At 52.3% G+C, this 19173-nt stretch overlaps 1 protein-coding gene across 2 annotated transcripts in view; it reads right to left on the minus strand.

The window, feature by feature from the left end:
- Positions 1-1418: 1418 nt before the first annotated feature.
- The window catches only part of PLXNA2 (plexin A2), a 153503-nt gene continuing 135748 nt past the window's right edge, over positions 1419-19173 (minus strand). For both annotated transcript variants that reach the window (XM_035346793.1, XM_035346794.1), the window contains exons 23-32: positions 14824-14890; positions 13974-14120; positions 13478-13637; positions 13208-13311; positions 8844-8943; positions 6540-6730; positions 5834-6003; positions 3832-4044; positions 3390-3540; positions 1419-2309 (exon numbers count right to left, since the gene is read on the minus strand). In XM_035346793.1, the coding sequence (XP_035202684.1) occupies positions 2214-2309; positions 3390-3540; positions 3832-4044; positions 5834-6003; positions 6540-6730; positions 8844-8943; positions 13208-13311; positions 13478-13637; positions 13974-14120; positions 14824-14890 (1399 nt within the window). In that variant the 3' untranslated portion in view covers positions 1419-2213. The remainder of the gene's footprint in view (positions 2310-3389; positions 3541-3831; positions 4045-5833; positions 6004-6539; positions 6731-8843; positions 8944-13207; positions 13312-13477; positions 13638-13973; positions 14121-14823; positions 14891-19173) is intronic.

A 19173-nucleotide genomic window follows, 5' to 3' on the forward strand; every position in this document is an offset into this window, starting at 1 on the left:
CTGTGAAAAACTCAGACCTCCTGGAGGGTTTCATAATAGCAGCAGCTCCACGATGATGGTGTGTGCAGCTGGGCTCGGGCTGCCAGGCGTTAATGGGACAACCTGGGCATTTCCTCCTTTTCTGCCTCTGGAGCTAGGTTCCCTGTGCAGCAGAGGGATTCCTGGAAGGGAATTCTCCCTGTGACAGGCTATCTGCAGCCTGCTCTGTCTCCTGCGGGCTGTGCCAGCTCTCTCCTTGTCTCAGCAAACCAGAGCCCTCCAGTCACACAGCTCAGGCTGCTGTAAATGTCAGGAGCTTATTGCACGAGGCTGATCGTTAGTACTTCTCCCACACCGGTAATAGGGCCCAGAGAAACTCACATAAGTGGATTACCAGAAAAAAAAAAAGTGGGCTTGGCATGGCTTTCAGTGAAAGGTAATTGCAACAGCAAGTTTCCTGAGACATCTCAATGCTCCTCACCGTGCTGGCTCCCCTTGGGACCACGCTCCCGGTGCCCTCCCAGCTCCTCGAGCAGCAGTGGGGAAGGAGGGGCGCTTAAAAAATTGGTTTGCCTTCACTGCACACGGGCTGCAGACCGAGGTCCGGGCTGGGACTGGCCAGCAGGCGCCGTGGCCATCCCACCTGGTGGCCAGGAGGTCCTGCTCCCCTGGCACCGAGTTCCCATCCCCTCACAGCCCAGATATTCACCCAGCTGGCAACCAGGAGAAGCGGCCCCGGCACTGAGCAGAGCCCAGGAGTGGCTTTGCTGCCTCTGCACAGCTCCCACGGTCAATGCCTCTATCTCCATCGGGTCTAATGGCCCTGTCCTCCCTGCTGCAGCCTTTGCAAACATCAATATTTAATACAGGTATAAATATTTACAGCGTTCCTTCCCCTCCTGGCACTCTACAAAGGGACACATAAGCTTTGGTGTCTTTGAAAGAAATAACACTCACAGACATCTGCCTGTCACTGGCCACAAGAACACGTGCCACCGGGCCAGCTAGGAACTGAAGATAACAACGAGACGCTCGGACAGACACACAGACAGCAGCGCTAGCTGGCACTTGCAGTGCTGGTTACAGTTTTCCCTTGCCTAGAGCAAAGATTTCTTTCCCCTCCCTTGTGGAAATGAAACTCCTGGCCTGCGGGCAACATTGTGTGTGCTGAGGCCGAGGAACTCAGCCGGAGCCTGCACTGGTCTGCGAGTCGAACAGGAGAACAATAAATACGTCACCTCGCTACCTCTAGCCTCTTCAAGTATCGCTCACTGTAAACATCGGGTTCGTGGTTGTTTTACTGCACGAAGTCGGGGCGGCTGCCACCGGGCAGCGCGGGCAGCCCCGATCCATCCTCGCTGCCGGAGCACCGCCGCGCCGGGCATGGGAAAGGGGAAAGCACTTACATCACGTCCCTCCTCATTCAACAGCAAATGGGATTTAAAAAATATATATATATATATTGACACTATATAAATACATAGATAAAGCTGGATTTCAAGACAGGTTGGATGATGGGGTAGATTTGCAATTCATGTAAAGTTCCTTCTAGTGCCTATAGGTTACTCAGCCACTGAACCGTTTCTGGCTAAATTGTTATTTCACTTGTGTAGAAAGGTGTGGTGCAAACTTGTGCTCATTTTTTTTTTTTTTAATAAGATCCCAAAAAGAAGAAGATTTCAGTTTCCCAGACTTTCCGAGTGGTGTAAGAGTCCATCTGCAGAACGCCTGAGCCTCATCCTTGGGGGTTGGGCGAGGACAGGATTCAGGACTGAACCTTGCTGCCAGGATAATCTCTGTGGCCTCTGTGGTTTTTGCCCTGTTCCTTTTTCCTTTTTTTTTCTTCTTTTTCTTTCTTTTTTTTTCCTTATTTTCTAAAAAAAAAACAACTTTAAATAAAGTTTTATTTCCTAATATACATCAAATGATTCTCATGCAAAGCAGCAGTCATGGAGACGTCCAGACTTTCCAGGTTCCTTCCTTCCATGAATAATGGAAAAAATAATCCATCTTGATTTGACTTTGATTGAGATGCTTTGTCTTTTTTATCTTCCTGCCTTTTCGAACCGGATCCTACATGATTTTGAATGCAGTCAGTCCTTGGGCCAGTCTCTGCTCCCTCTGGATGAGCCTTGGTATTTATGTGTGCCTTTCTTGCTTGTTCTCCCTCTCGATCCCCGAGTGTCCGTGCAGTACTCTTGCCCCTTGCTGTCTGTGAGCCTCGCAGCCTTTCTTCAGCTCTCAATAGACATGGCACCGATAAGTTGCTCTACTTTGTATGCCAGACGCTGCCTACGTGCCTGTTCATCCTGTTCCAAAGCTCCAATGAGCTGGTACGGGGGAAAAAAAAGGAGAAAAGAGAAAGAAGTCAGTGTGAGGGAGAAGGGGTGGACAGGGGCGGGTGGCAGCAAGATGCGAGCAACTCGAAACGCGGATGTGTGTTTCAAGGGACAGACAGAAAGCCAGTGAAAAACACAGGATAAATCAGGTCTGAGGATAGCCTGGGAACATTTCTGGGATGGATGCACAGCACGGCCACCAAAACACCCGGCATTTCCCCAGGAGCAGCAGGCAGTGGGAGCATAGTACAAACAATGCTTTCTCATGACATGAAGTGCTGAGGTTTTCCAGTGACAATAAATCCCTTCCCTCAGCTTTGCCCCTATAAAGAACCTGGAATAACAAATGGCAAAGCAACGCAATGAGTGCTTCCCCTCTGCACAGCTGTGCTCATTCATTTGCTGGCCAGCTCAGAGCATGGTTGTATGCCGCACAGTCCTGCTCTTGTACCTTGAGCTCCACATTTCTTGTCTCATTTAGCATGAAAGTTATCAGATTTTAAACCCTAATCGGAAAATAGCTGTGGCATTGTATCACAAATGCATACATGCAATTAAATTACAAAACCCTTCCTTTTAACGGACATAATTGCAAAATAGGTTTTTCTTACGCTGAAATGAAGGGGTGGAACAGATGGCAAGAACTTGGTTTCAAGTGATGCATTCATTAAAGGCGCTCAAGCTGCCAGGGAATCTTTGCAAATAGGAGCCTGCACCACTGCACCACGGGATTTGTACTGTGCTGTTCCCAAAAACCAGGGATGTTTCTGGGGGGGGTTCACTGGGCCATGATGATTTTCCACTGCATTTAGGAGTGAGCTGCACTCGGCATGTGCCAAGGCTAAGGAATTCAGCTGCTCACACCGTGCTTGAGCTCTCAGGTCTCCTGGGAAGCACCCTACAAAGCAAAACCCAAACCGGGCTGTGCAGGATCAGACCAGATGCAGGCAGCAGCAGCCCAAGCCACAGCCGTGCTGCACCAAGAACAAGCTGGGATGAAGCAGGAGCTGTGCTCCACGCGTGGAGGTGGCCAGCAAGGGGACCGGCACAGCACTGCCCGCGGACACCCACCTCCTCGCTATACTTGCTGACGTAGGAGTAGATCTCGTTGAGCGCGCTCAGCATGTTGAACTCTGCGGAGTGCAGGCGCGACTGCTCGGCGAGGTAGGCGTTCATGTCCTGGTCACTGATGGCCGGCAGCTTGGCGATGTCTGCGTAATACCTGCGGGGGCGAAAGGAGAGGGGCTCGTTAGGAACACGGAGGGTTAGAATGCCCCTCTTCTCCTTGAGACTCAGACTAAATTCTGTGGGGAAGGGGATGTCAGTTTGCTTTATGCCTACGTCTAGCAAAATGGGATCCTGTGGCTGAGCACTGAAAATAAGAGCAGCAATGCTAGGAGCCGTGCCACCAGCTCGCTGAAGGCACCACCAGTGCTGCAGCACCTGCCATCGAGAGCAGAGGCAGCCTGCAGGTCCTGGGGCAGGAGCTTGGCAGGACCGCGCCACCACTGACCTCTCCACCCAGCTCTTGTAGCTGGGGATGTCCTTGGCGTACAGCAGCTTGTTGGAGGGGGAGTCCTTGCCCAGGCGGTGCTCGGAGGTGGAGCAGGAGTCCATGAAGGTCTGAGCCACGACGGAGAGGCAGGCGTCCGTGATGCTGCCCTTGTGGATGTCAAACACGAACTGGGGGTTTTTGATGACGTTCACCCAGAACCGCAGAGGGAGGCTGTGGGGGAATCAAGAAACAAAACCAAATGTTGAAACAAAGGCTGGGAACGGGCCCTTCCCATGCTGTGTGTTCTCACAGGGAACCTGGGACAGGTTCGTGCTGCGTGCCCCACGTCTGATCCTGCAGCAGCAAGGCAGAGGAAGCAAGAGCTGGGCAAGCAGTGGGTGCTGAAGGTGCGATGCCTGCACCAGGGCTGGGCTGAGCAGCTCCAGACGTGCTGGGCTGAGCAGCTCCAGATGTGCTGGGCTGAGCAGCTCTACAAGGGCTCGCTGGAGGGGGTGGCCCTGGCATGGGGCAGCTCCATGTCCCCACGCCCCCGAGCCTCTGCCCAGCCACTCGCTGTCCATCCCCTGTGCAGGGCAGCAGGCATCAGAGGCTCCGTCCCCAAATCCCAAGGCCTTTGCAATCAAAGGGGAATTATTATTCCTTTTTTCTTTGGCTGTATAGCAGGATCAAACAACCAGCTGCTGCTTTCTATTACCTTTCAAGTCTCCGCTCTCTCCATCCAGCTAGCTGCACCGAAGGCTTCGGCATTAACTCTTGCTGTGCTGCATGCCAGCAGCAGCTCAGCTGCATCCCCTGCAATACCAGCTCCTGACCCCCACCGAACCAGCTCTGCCTTACAAACCCCAATGTGCTTTGACCTGCTCCAGGAGCCTAAGCCTCTCCCAATTCTCCAGTGAAATTCCCTTCCTGGGAATGCTGCGTGCCCCATTCCCCGTAGCCCCAGGGCTGCCAGGATGCTACCCTGCGTGCTGCAGCATCCTCTGGAGGATTGGAGCCCCTGCATCGCTGCCTGGACTTAACCTGCCCCGGGTGCCCCCAGCACCACAAGCAGCATCCAGCCTGCGGAGGTCATGGTGAGAGCCGAGCAGAGTGCCCAGCACAACCGCTGGCTCACAGACCGAATTTTCCCCCTGCTCCTGTGCCCCCGTGCAGAGGAAGGACTGGGGTTCATGCAGCACGATGGCCCTGGTAGAGGAACCTCTGCCACTCGGTGCTTTCTTTTTTATTGCTTTAAGAAGTCTCATCTCTAGTTGTGATACAAGTGTTTTTATCCTAATAACTCCTTCTTCTAAGGCTTTCAATAAATTGTTTTTAGCTTCCCACTGCCTTAGCGGGGAATCCAGCTTTTGCAGACGTGGTGATTAGAGGCTTTTAAAACCACGCGGGACTTGGGGGAAAATACAAAATCTTCAGGGAGCAGCCATTTGTTGTGTTTTTTTCCCCTCTCTCGCAGAGGTAAATTTCTAACCCACAGAGCTTTTAATCCTAAAATAACGGCAGAGGCAGAGACGTAATAGCTCCATTGTTTGGAGAAGGCTGAGCCCTCACTGCTGTTGGCGGGGGCTGTGTGTGGGGCTGACCCCCTCCTGCCCCCTCCTCCTGCCCTGTGCTCCTGCAGCTGCCCCAAGCTGGGGCAGGAACCCCCAGAGCCCCCTTGCAGGCCAGTTCTGCACACCCCACCATCGCCAACGCCATCGGTGCGGGCAGACCCGACCCGTGCAGAGGGCTTCAGATGGTCCTGGGGTTTAGCACAGCACTGGGGTTTATACCTGTGGTGGGGGCAGGATCTGGGATCAACACCCACTGCCCCATCAGCATGGGGCACTGGGATAGCAGGGGGGGGAAGCACGAGCATGGCTCTGTGCTATGTTCCACGTCCTGGGGCTCTGGAGCTGGCTTGCCCCCAGCCCTTCCCGCAGCTCTCCCTCATCTCTGTTTTTTTTTTCCCCAGCTCAACAGCCAGCTCCAACTGCCCTTCCACCCCCTCCTCCGTTCTCACCAGTTGCTCTTCCACGTGTGCCGCACATCCGTGTCGTGGATGCCGTGCTTATCTGCTTGCTCATCCAGGAAATCGAACATGTACTTGATGGCCAGCGGGAGTGCGCTGCCACGGTGCACGGTGCTGAACAGCGTCTCAAACAAGTCGTCCACAAATTTCTGCAGCGTACCCTAAAGGGAGCAGCAGCCAGCAAGGTGAAGGAGGGATGGAGGCACACGTGTGCTCTGCACAGCCCCACGAAGTGCGGCCACAAATCCCAGATCCCGCAGGAACAAGAAAGGTCAGGAGCTTTGCAAACTCTGCCTGCTCTGCAGGAGGACTGGGGGCTGCAGCTACCCAGGGCTGAACTTCCTCTCTATTTCTAGCAGAAAACAATTCCTTTGCTTTCAAAATCATAACTGTGTCATCCACAGTGATTAACTTAATGAAATGAAGGAAAATTATGTCAAAACAAAACAAAACAAAACTGTTAAGTATCTACAGGTACTGCTGTGCATAAAACTCTTCATGTTTTAATGCCATGTAGAAGAATGAACTATGCAGCAATCATGGTGAGCACGAGTCTGTTTCTGTTGCTGCTCCAGGAGCCACCCGACCCCTGGGGCATTACAGGGACAGTCCCCACCTTTGTGCTGAACATCACTAGTGGCTGCACAGCACCCTCACAACGGCCTGGACAGACCTTTCCCAAGCACATGGCAGTTACCTTAGTAGCCAGCAGCCTGGTCAGGTAGATCTCAGACACCATCTTGCTGCCCCGGTCCCCTTCCTTCTGGTCTCCGTGGTCGTGGTTTTTGACCAAGTGCCAGACTTTGACGCCGCTCTCCAGGTCCGGGGTGATCATGGGGGCCCGGGAGCGCAGGCTGTCAGGGCTGCCGGTGTACCTGAAGGTGGAGTCTGAGCGGTGGGAGGAGAGGTCAGCCACATTCAGAGCAAACACTTTGAATTTTGATGAATGAAATCGTCAAAATGAAATCCCTTCATTTTCCTGCCTCTCCTCAGTGATGCCGCTGTGCTTGTTCATGCCCAAATCATCTGCTCTGATTTTTTTGCAGGGCAGTGGAATGCAACACCACACAGACACCCATAAAATGGAAGCGTGTGCCAAAACAGACTGCGTACTTAGAAATGATACACCTTGGTCTTCACCCAACGCAGAGCCCCCAGCCTTCAGCCTTTCCCTTTTTGCACTCAGATGGGGGACCTCTCCCTCTTCATTCACACCCTTCACTTATGTGACCGTGGCTTGACAGGTCCCTGCAGGACACCTCCGTGTGCCCCAGCTCACGCACATCAAGCCCGTGCCCCGATACCAGCACCATCCCAGTCCCCGTACCAGTGTACGTAAATAATAACAAGCTGTCAGCCCTGCTGCCCAGCGGGCAAATGGAGCTCCAAGTGCAGGAGCCAAAGGGTTCTTCCGATTGCACGGACACCATGTGGGGACGTGAGATATATTTAACTTCCCAAGCAACGTGTGCCCTGGATCCCATCCACAGCCTCTTCAAGCCAAAACATGGCTCAGAGAGGCCGACACCTATCGTGCCTTGCTCATTTTCTTCCTCTCACTACGTTTCTTTGTTCTCCAGGAACCTCATGTGTTTTCTCAAATTTAGCCTTCCGATTCGCTTCTTACCCTTCTCAGCAAGAGGAAGGAGATCAATCATAAATCAGCCGAGGGAAGTACGCAAGTCATTACAAAACTAGCTAGATTTTCATCCCTGATTAGGGCTTAGATAAATGAGTACTCCAACTGATATAATTAAGGAGACAGACAGGGGGATGGCTAGGAAAGCATCTACTAATTCTATTTTTAAGCATAGCTCTGTGCTGATATATCATGGGGAAAGTAAATAAGTATCTCATTTAAATTCTGTCGGCACAATTAAAAGTATTAATCTTAACGTGAGCCATGATTCATACTGGTGGTTCACAAAGGCTTTTGCATCTGGCATAGATCAATGAGCACTGAAGGCTCCTCTTGTGTCACCCAGGCTCGGCTTTTCCTTCACCTGAAGGGCAGGGGCACCGGGCACAGCGAGAAATGCCTTTTCTCCCATCCATGGAGCCCGGCGAGGCTTTTACCTAAGGAATCCTGCCACGAGGGGGGCTCCTCAGGAAGAATTGCTTTGGGAGCTATGAGCAAGAGGAGAGGGGTCTGTCAGGAGCCCTCTCGTCTGTAAAACACTCCGTACAACGAAGGATAATGAAAGATCACTGCACTAGAGATTTTGCCACTGCTGCCTTTTATGGAAGTATATGATTACTCTGATTGTGGATTTAGTGCTATAAATGCACACCTGGCACCTAACAGGCTCATTTATTCAGGCTGGGGAGCCTTTAGGGACCATCTGCAAAGTGCCTAGCCGTGCTATTATGCAAATACTGAATTCCCAGGTGTGTGAATCCTGGCACACCGAGTTAAGAGCGCCGTTACCCGTTTTTGACCCATTAGCTAAGAATCCAGGGTCCTCCACTTGGAGGAGAAATGGATGAAGGAGCCGGGTTGTACTCGTGCAGCCCTGCTCCCATGGGGTGTACAAGGCTGCTCTCCTGCGGCAGCAGCCAGGAGGTGCCCTGCAGCATCTGGCCCCACCGAGCCAAAAGCCTTTCCCTGGCCCTTTCCAGACCCACATTCCCAAAAGGCTGATCACGCAGTGCCTGGCGTTTCCTCTTCCCACCTCTCAGGTCTCTTTTGCTGTTCTGCTCACAGACACAAAAGCCTTTGAAAAAATCAGTAGCCAAGCACACTTTTCTGTTTGGCACGTGAATGCACTGTCATTTCAGACAACGTGCTGTGGTTGTCTGGTGGAAGCTGCTGCTTTTTTCCACCTCATTCCCTTCAGGTGCTGCCCTCCTACAACAAAGGCAGCTTCAATCCCAGCTCACCCAGATACATCCTCAGTCAGAACATGAGCTTGGTGCCCGGCCCCGTACCTGCTTGCAGTGGCAGAGCAGCGCCCAGCCACCCCCCTGAGCCATCGCCCCCCAGCACGTGGCTGCTCCTTACCGTATCTGCTAATGGACGTGCGGGATATACTGGCAGAGGCAGGAATGTTGTACGAGGAGGTCTGCTTGGGAACAAGAGCCACAACCGAGCGGTCCGATACCTGGGGAGGAGACAAAGGGGGAGACATCAGCAAGAGCTGCTTTCTGCACTGGGTGCTTATCTGAAAATGCAGCCAAGAGAAGTCCTCAGGGCCCAGGCTTGGCAAGGAGCCGATGACTTTGTGCTTGGGTCCTCGGTCAGGGGGAAAGAACCCTTGGCCTTCCTAAGGGGAAAGGTGCTCCACATCCAGCTGAGCTCTGCGCTGGGTCAGGAGCAGCTTAACAGGAAGGGACTGAAGGAAAGGAGCATAAATCAAAAGACATATTGAAGATGGTTTGGGTTGCTCTGATTTAAGATTACATTTTATCCAATAAAAATGAGAATCTCAAGAATTGTTGTGATCCAATTAAAGTAACAATGCAGAGGGAATAAAACAGCTATAATAACGTTATGGACCATAAAACATGCCTATTAAACCATTTTTTATTTTAACAATTTTTATGAACTTTAAAAGTTTGATTTACAGCCCGGCACGTCATAAAGCCATCTTTCAAGGGTATTAAATTGTCTGTCCCTCTGCTGCACCAGAGAAGGAATTAAATGCTGGGAAGTCAAACTATAAATGAACATTAGTGCTAACAAGGTTTTGTTATAGCAGACTTTAGTGGCCATGTTTAATTTTACCCTCCCTATAAATCTAATAGGCACTGGATGTTTTTTAGCTTATTTCCCATAATTAGGGATCCACAGGTTGCCAGGGGCCTTTCGGCTGTGACCTCGGGGTGCTGTGGTGCCCCGAGGGGACAGGAGCAGCCGGGGGGCTGCGACCTGCATCCAGCACCTCCCTCAGCACCAGCACACGCAGCGTGGAGCCGCACAGCCAGCTTGCTCCCTTCCAGGCTCTGCGGTCCGCTAAGATGAAAGGTTTCATGCAAATGTGAGTTGTTATTATTGCTAGCGATACTGGAAATAATAGCACTTGTGTTTCACAGCACAAAAGTGAGATATTCCTAAGCAAAACACTTCAAACACCTCTGTTATTTCCTCCTCTGCTCCTGCCTCACTTCATCCAATTTATTAAGTCAATGGAAGAAGCGATCAGCGGTGATATTATTTTCCTAGGCTGTTATTAGCTGCCACTTCAGTTCAGTTTCACGACGGGCGAAGCTGAGCGCTGGCGCGGTGGTGCTGGGTGCTGCAGCTTCACCGGAGCCTCACGGACCTGGGCGAGAGGCGTTAGAAACTGCACACACACCAAGAGCTCTCACTCTCTAAATTTCGGGTAGAATGGCTCTCGTCAGCTAAAAAGGACCAGCGTACAAATTAGCATCAGATGTAAGATGCATTCCTTCCCCATCTCACTCTGCTGTTGCCACACTCCCGTAAAGCCCAGGAGACGCCCGAGAAGCTGGCTGGCTGGTTTACAACTTTATAAATATTCTGATTCTTCTACCAGCTGGAAAAGTGCTGCATAAAACACCTTAAAGAGAAGAAAAATGAAAACAGGGCTGGGGGGGGCAGCAGGCTGGCAGTGCTGACACCTCCCCACGACCTGGGCCAGCGAGGACACAGCCCGAGCAGCTCCACAGCCGCTGCCAGATCCTGGCTCTTGTTTTCTGCACAAATCTTCCCTCTCTGCTTCTAATTTTTCATTTAAACTAGTTTTCTAATCTCTCAGCCCTTCCAGGCTCCCAGTGGCTGACAGGTATTCATGCTCTGCTGCCTCCCAGTTAACCCTGCACGAGCTGCTGTAAATCATTTGATATTATATTCAGTGCCTCGTTTTCCCTGAGTAAAGCCGCGCAGGGTGAGACTCTCCCATGGAGTTTAATAGGCATGAAACCAAAAGGACACCACACAAATGTAACACAATTCCTTACAACTTGGTTTAAAAGCTCCGGAGACTTTAACAAAGCGTTACAGCTATTTAACCTATACTTCTATTTTAAAAAAAATGAAGAAATAAGCAGCAGGCATACAGTTCTCCATATAATTCTCTAACGTGGTTCAAAAATATTACAGAAAGGTGAATATTTCCTTTTAAATCTAACTTGGCTTTTGACAAGGTTTCCTATGAAAAATACATTTTACCCACTGTTGCAGACATATGCTGTATTTTTATCATCCTAAACATGTTCAAACCAAAGTAGTGTCAAAATCTGGCAGGCAGGTGTGGGCTGCACAACTGCCCCTGCCCTGGCAGAGCATGGCGAGCAGGAAGAAGGCTGCTGGGTGCTTGGCAGGGCAGGGCATGGTGCTGAGCCCTGAGGAGCTGCAGGGCTCAGTACATCAGCAGGATGGTGAGGACTGGGTGCTGCTGGTCCTTGCTTCAGCGCTTGCTCCTAGGCAGCAGTGCCTCCCCAAAATGCACACAGTTTTATCGGCGGAAATCATGTGCTGGGCATCTCCAGTGACTGCGTGCAAATCCACAGAGATCGCTTAAATCAGCAGATAAAGGTGTGTGACAAAGAGAAAGACACCCAGCTGAAAATAAAGACAGCTCTGAATGAAAGGGGGAGGCAGAGCTAGATCTTATACTCATAGAAATCCAGAAATCATCTCGCCAGTCCTCCACAAGCTGGAAGAAATCTACACTTCATGTTTATGGTTGAACCACAGATGTTTTGTACGGATGGTTTCCCTTCCCTGCCTTCCTGCGGACTGCAGAATTCCCCCTGCGCTCCTTTGCCAGGCACTTTCTCTGTGCTTTGACAACCCTGGTTAAAGCGGTGAGAGCAGCGCCTGTGGCGCGGATGATTTTATGCCCTCTTCTAAGCTGTGTCTCTGCCCAACATATTTGTTTTACTGTGCAGCCCTGGAGCATCTGTATTTTTGATACCTAATAAAAACATTTATTACTCAAACAGAAAAAAATACTGGTAGAAATACAAAAATAAAAGATAAAAAATCATTGCTGTTTATTTTTGGCAAAAGCCCTGCCTTGACAAGATTTCTGTTGCAGTGTGGAGAACTTGGCTTCTTTTTATGGATGCAACAGCTCCATTCGGGCTGTGCAGAGCTGTGGCCAGAGCCATGCGCAACTGCTACCTATTTAGATACTTGGCAGCAAACTTCCACTTTGTTCCAGAGCAAAACTGACATTCGAGTGGCAGGAATAGCTGCCGTGTCTTGAGTGCTGTCAGGATTTTGTTTATTTTAAGGGTAAACTTATGGCTCAGATTTCCCCCAGGCACTGAAGTGAAAATACTTGCTCCCCTAGCACCCAGCACACATCAGAGCAACGTGAAATTCACTTGTGACTTCCTCAGATGACTTTTAAAGATCAAGGCACAATAAGATCTCCCTGCTTCCCTGCATGTTGGTTAATCCCTTGCAACTGTCAGGTAGGAGAGTTTTAAAAACAATGGAATTCACCTGCACGACTCCCACAGCATTTTGTGGTGATCTGCGTAATCCTTCAGGCTGCCTGGGGAAGCTGACCCTTCGAGCAGCTTTTTTACAGGCACTTTGCATATTTCTGCCACTCTGCGCCTCGCTCCCTGATGCTGTGGCTCCTGTCAATATTGGCTGGTGCTCAGCTTACACAGCGCGAGTCACACTGCTGGACTCACGATGGTGTATAAACAGGGAGGGATGCCAGATTAAATACTGAACACTGCTGCGTAGTTAGTGATGGACAGTAGTAGGTTACCAGTCCCAATTAATGCAGTTATCCTCTGCTGCAGCCAGCCTTGGAGAAAAAGCCTCTAATTCCTTTCTCAGACTTCCTCAGCTCCGCCTGTACCTCTCTGTACACCTCACACACCCTAAGCAGTCCATTCCCACCACCACGCTCCTCCTCCAGGGTGCTTGTGCTGCAAAAGCTAAGGATGGCAAAAAATTCTTAGCTCACCTTGGCCAATGCAAAATAGAGCCTCCTCACTGCCTAGCTTGGTTTTACATGGCTTCAGGGGCAAAACTCCTGGGACTTGGCTCAGAACTAGGCCTGGGACTTGGAAGGAAGGCACAAACTCCTCTTCCTCCCCCAGCAGCTCTCCTGCTTGTCCCGCTCTGCGCCATCCCCACCCGGCCCTGCGGCTCCAGCAGCAACAGCTCAGCCCTCTCCCAGCTCCGTCTATCTCACCAGCACGGCTGGTGGTTTTAATTTAGCCAATTTTCACCTCTGCTAGTTTCTTTAAGATCCATGTCAAGGTTGCTTTCCTGTCTAATGCAGAAGCACATTGAAGCAGTCAGGTTTATCATACAAATGTGACCTCCCCACCTGCCTCGGTAGGCGAGACACTTGGAAAATTAAATTTCTGCTTTTCTTTTCTCCTTCCTCCTGGCAGCTTCCTGGAAGCTGCCTGCTAGGGCTGGTTTCTCACCTGATAATGCATCAGGGTGTTCAAGCGCTTCCAGTCTCCTTCAATCTTGGTGGTGATGTCTTCATCCTGCAGGACCACCCGCGCTATCCGGCCCTGCCGCCACTCTGCAGGAGAGACAAGAGCCATGCAGTCAGGGAGGGAAAGGGCACCTGTGGGCTTGACCCACTCTGATAACAACATCTGCCCAACTGCTGGGCAGCAAAACCCTCTGAGGATCCCTGCTAACACCGCCCTCTGACCCACTCCCTCCAGCAGGCGGGGGGCTCCTACCCAAGTCCATGTCAACAGCTCTCGGTCTCTGGGAGTAGGGGACGTTCTTGTACACAGCATCAAGGATCTTCTCTTTGACCTGAGTGATGGTGTCACAGTTCAGCACCTTCACGGGGATCTCTGGACTGTTCTCGTTGTCTGGGTTCACGCAGTTCAGGATCTGGAAAGGAAGGGGAACCACACCATTCTCTGAGGGGCTTCAGACCAGAGTCCAGCAGTCCTCCCTTTGCTAGAAGGAGGCCAATGGTCGATGCACAGGAGATAAAATGCTCCCCTCCAATCCTGCCTTTCAAAACCATAGCTCAGGCTGCTGGGACATAGCTCAGCTAGGGACACTGCTGCCTCAGGCCTGGGTCTGGTAGCACGAGGCCTTCCTGCAGGGCAACACCGCTGTTTCACGGCAGTGCCCTCACCCATGGCCTACAGGCAAGAAGGGCTCACGTCCAAGCTGGGAGGACAGGAGCAGTTCATGGCAACATTGCCAGGGATCACTCACCAGAGTCTTGTACTCGATTTGCTGCCGGATCAGTTTGTCCTCACTGAGGGAGTAGCGGGCCTCCCCCGTGATGGCATCGATTGGGCCCTTCTCCATCTGCTGCTTGATGGCACAGTAAAGCATGAAGAGCGGCTCCCCGGCACACTCCTACCAACGAGACAGACAGCAAAACTAACATGGAGGTGAAGGTGCATCTCCTCCAGGACCACTGGCCCGCAGACAGACTTTGCACGTGACTGATTTCAGCAGAGGCACGGTCCCATTGCCCTAATCGCTAGCACATGTGCAATTCAGGCTCAGCCCCCAGCAGCTCCTGGAGAGGGTGGCCAAAACTGCGAGCTCCACTGCTGGGTGGGTGTGTTGTTTTTGGCTTGGGAGCACTGCTCAGTCTGTAAAGCTGTAAAATGGGGATCTGAGATCTTGATCTCATTGTTCATCCTCATAAAGTCAATTCTGGGGGGCTTCCAAAACCGAAAATAAAGTTCAAGAATATGAAAGCCCAGGCATGGAGGTGTAAGTGAGAACGGCCCCTAAGTACTAGAGAGGTGCAAGCCCTCAAGAGGGGACAGTTTGGGGTACTCTGGAGAATACAGCAAGGTGACTCGAGGTATAACCAAAGCCAGGGAACATTAAGCAGAAGAGCAGAAAACCTCCCAAGGAGAGCCTTTAAACAGTGCTCAAGGGAAGCAGTAGAAAATCCACTGCATGAGGCTTTTTCAAGCAACATCACTCAAAGCTGCCTTGTTGTGTCATTTCACTTGGAGCCTGACAGAGGAGCTGCGAGCCCAGCTCCAGCCTGTGCAGGTGGGACAGCAGAGCAGTGGGGGGGCCCAGCTCCATCCCTCCTTACCTTGAGGAACTTGTGGAGGAGGAAGGCGAACCAATTTGTCAGCATCTTCTCGGCCACCGACTCCGTCCTAGGGGAGCCAGGAGGAGATGCACGTTACGGACAAAGCCAAACCACCTCTCCCTTTGCAAACCAGCCTCAGGAAGTGGGAACAGCCAGAGACGGGAGCAGACGAGCATCCTCCCTCCTGCTCCCTGCACCAGTGGGTACAGTGCTCACAGCACCACCGCCAGCCCAGCCCAGCTCCGGGTGCAGGCAGGCAGCAGGATGAGGCCAGCCCAGCCAGCGCTGTCCCCATGTGCCCAGCTGACAGCCTGTCACAGCCCTGACAGTGACAGGGAGCCTGGTGACACTCGGCTCCTCGCACATGGTGCAAATTACAGCTTGGCGCAGTAAATCACTGGGATTTGCAGCGGTGGCTGGCAATCAGGGACAGCAGAATGACAATGGCAGGAAAATTGCAGCTTTCTCCCCAGTCCCACCCAGCATCCTCTCCCCACATTGTGCCCGAGATTATTTCTAATTTAAATACAATGCCTCCTAATGATAGTTTTTAACGCTGGCTCTGCAGGACCGCGGGACTTTCCTTAAAGCACCACGGTGCCTTTTCCTGGGACAGGACATGATGGCTGTGCTGCTGGCAGGACATCTCATGGCCCACACCTTGCCATTCCTGCAAACTGCCCGTGGGATACCGTGCCCCCAGCCTGCCGAGCAGACGGGCTGCCCTGCACAAGGGTGGTGAGGTGCTGCAGCAGCCAGGGCAAAGCACGGGGGTCCTGCCAGTCCCAGTCCTCCTCGTGACCCATTTTCTCTGTTCTTCCCCAGCTGCTCTGCTGACTTGAATTAGGGACTGCTTCTCGGTATGTATTTATACAGCATACAGCATGTTTGGAGATGATGGCATTTAATGGAAAAAAACTGGGTTTGATCACAAAGTCAAGCGGATCAAGTATAAATGGGAACCACAGATTTCAGCAAACAAAAGCTGACACCAGCCTGCAAAAAAAACCACCAACCCAGGGGTTACGTTATCTATCATCTCCTACGATCACAACATCTGCCAGAAATTTGTGAAAACGTCTGCAGATCCCCAAAGAATTGGAGCTTGAATTGATTAACTGCCTAAAAACTCATCCTACAAACTGACACATGAGTGGTTCACCTATTTAAAACGTTTCCGGTACCCAATTAAGGAGGAGAACCACGAGCATGCTGCCGTAGCTGCGCCAGCCAGCCACAAGCCACAGAAAGTGCCACAGCCATGTTAAAGAATAGGAGAATAACACAGAAAATGAACACATATTGTCAGGGAGAGGGGTACCCCCGTGGCTGGCTGTTACCTTCTGCTTCTTCATCAGAAATAAAAAATCATCTGAATGGAGCAGCAAAAAAACAAGCAGCTCCGAAGCTGTCCAGTCCCACTTCTCCTCACCGTCGAGTGCTGAATCTTACTCTCACCTTGACATTGAGAGACATTTGCAGTGCAACAGTTCTGGGGACTGCCACCAATTAAGAAGTTAATCATCACTGTCCTATGCCAGCTGAGGCTGCTCAGAGCCTTCAGCCCTGCTGGGCGCAGCAGGCTCCTTGCAAACACGTCCCCTGTCCTTACTGCCCCTGGCCTCCTGTGGCACAGCGAGACTTTTGGGCCTGAGCAGGACCCCTGGGGGGGAGTCCCCAGCCCCTGGCAGGAGCCAGCTCTGCCCTGCGCAGCGGGCAGGGGGCTGCCGAGCTTTGTGCTGCCACCCCAGCAGGCACTGCCTGTACGCTGCGTCTGGGCTGCCGCCTGCAATGCCGTTTGGATCTGCCTCTAAAAATAAAATATAAGCTCCTGAAGATTAACGCGGCAGGGGACAATCCCTAGACTTGGAGAAAGCTCATCTCAGACTGACCACAGAACAAGGGCAAAGCACGCTCCGGCGAGGACTTTCCACTGGGGGTCCGATGCCAGCAACCAAAGGCTGGGCCGCTCCCCTGACCCACTGAGGCACTAGGAATGAAACAAAACTAACAAAAGGAGCTGAGAGAACCCCAAAATAAATATGTATTTTATTAATTCTCCCTGCTTTATCTAGGTCTCCCAACCGCTGCCTGCTCTCTGTGCCAGGAACCACAGCAGCTATTTGGTTTAATACCAACTCTTTTGCTGTCTCCCTCGAGGGGCAGCAGCGGAGGAAAGAGAGGGGAAAAACAAAGAAGAAAGAGAGGAAGAACTGAGTGCTGATTAGCAACTGCTGCCACCAGAGAGCTCAAAAAAATAAAAATAAGCAGCGTCTCACTCTGTGGCTGTTCACTCAAGACCAACTCGGAGCAAAACGCAACAGCAGCGCTTTGGGGTCCTGCAGGGTCCTGCTGCTGCTGTCATCACGAGGCAGCCAGACAGGACCGCTATTTTCACCACCTGGGGTCTGCTATCTCAGTCCCGCGGCCAGTTGGTTGGTGAGGGCTGAGTGCCTGCATCCCACGTATCCACTGAAAACCTCGGCACCGGGGTCGGGCGGGCACGGGACGTGGTGCCCTGCGGGGGCCGTGCTCCAGGCACAGCGGCTGGGCAGAGCGGGGCATGGAGCAGCTTAGCCCTCACCCCGCTTGTCGTAATTGAAACAGCAGAGCATGTCATCATAGAACAAGAACTGGCTCCAGTGTAGCAGGGAGATGGCTGCTGATTTACTGCTCTGCTCTCCCCCTGGGCCATGGATGATCTTTCGGAGCAGCGGGCGCGTGTAGGGCTGGGTGTGCAGATGCGCAGAGGGAGGTGTGTGTGCAGACACACAAGGGGAGGTGTGTGGGTGTGGGTGAGTGTGGGTGGGTGGGTGTGTGCCACCTGCCAGCAGGAACGGAGAGCACGACCGCGGCTCCTCCAGCAGCCTGGCTCGCCTGGCTGGCACCGGGAGCTCAGTGTCATGGGGAAGAGTGTCACAGATTAAATGCCCCAGCGAGGCCCCTCATAAAGAAGTGACAGGAGTTTTGCCATCACACAGCAATACCAAGGCAGGACATAGAGCAGAGCCCTGTTACAAACACACGCAGCAGGCATGCCGTGGGGCTGCAGGTAGTGTGGGGCACAGCATCCCAACCCCAGGCTGCTCCAGAAACCCCCAGGGACTTAGTGCAGCAACAGGCACAGAGCAGGATTCCTGTCCCCATGCAGACACCTCCCTTCAGAGCCCACTTGATGTTCAGAACCTGCTTGACACTAGCGCTCGCAGCAGACCAGGAGCAGCACGGGGCTGTCCCTGCAGGGCTGCTCCATGGGCAGTGTGCACCCAGCTCTGCTCCTGGGCTCCTGCTGGCACTGTGCTGCCAATGCGACCACCGCATGAAGCCTGGCTTCTCCTCCTCTCACCCATTTTAAAGCAGCAGAACATTGGCTTCTGGCTCAGCTCCTGTCCTGGGTGGTTCTGGGACAGCAGACCTGAACCCTTCTCACGTCAGAGCTGTGTCTGTCATTGTTCCCTGGCCTCTGACCTCCCAGCACAAGGAGAATGCCGCACACAAGCTCCGGCCGGTCACAGCATGCTGCCTCGCCAGCCAGAGCGGGCAGGGCTCTGATCGCCAGCCTCGTACTCCTGGAGCACGGCAGAGTCATTACTGATGGCTGAGGCAGAAGGCGCCTTCCCAGCGACTCGTCAAACCACGGGGGAAATTAAGACGGCTTCCTTCTCTGAGATGAGTTATTGCCTCCGCAAACATAGCCAGATTTAAAGCAATTTCCTGTCAAGCATATTCATTACGGCTGGAGGAATCCCTGAAATTTTCCTGGAGCTCTGAAATCCTTCCCTTCCCCTCGGCTGCCTGCCCCAGCATGATGCCAGAGGAGCTGCAGTCGGCAGCACGGACAGGATCCAGCAGGACACGGGATGGCAGCAGCTCACGATGCAGGGAACAGGGTGTTGCCTTCTCTTGGCCTAGCCTATAGGCTCATCCAGCCTGTATTTATAAACCCTTTCCCCCCTTTTCTTTCTGTCATTTCCCTGCATGACCTTGGGTTAGTTGCCTAACCCATGCTCGAGCTCCTTTCCAGCTGTGAAACACAAATGTCCCTGCTGCACCCAGCCTGGGAGCTGTGAGGATAACCCCCCCTTTTTATTTAAAAATTAAAAAAAAAAAAAAAAAAGACAGGGGGTGAGGGTCACTGAGGTGCCTGGGCTGCAGAGGAGTGGTGGGGACACCCAGCAGGGATAGCTTGCCTTTCCCTGGAGGCACAGGGACAATCCCCGGCACTGCTGACCTGATGGGTTTGTTCTTCCAACTAGATTTTTAACAATCTGCTCACAATGAGAACACCCCGGCTGATGGGAGACAGGAGCCCTCAGTCCTCAGTCAGACACCAAACAAAGCAGGATCCTG

The sequence above is a fragment of the Oxyura jamaicensis genome, chromosome 26 (assembly GCF_011077185.1).
Source record: "Oxyura jamaicensis isolate SHBP4307 breed ruddy duck chromosome 26, BPBGC_Ojam_1.0, whole genome shotgun sequence".
Classification (NCBI taxonomy): Eukaryota; Metazoa; Chordata; class Aves; order Anseriformes; family Anatidae; genus Oxyura; species Oxyura jamaicensis.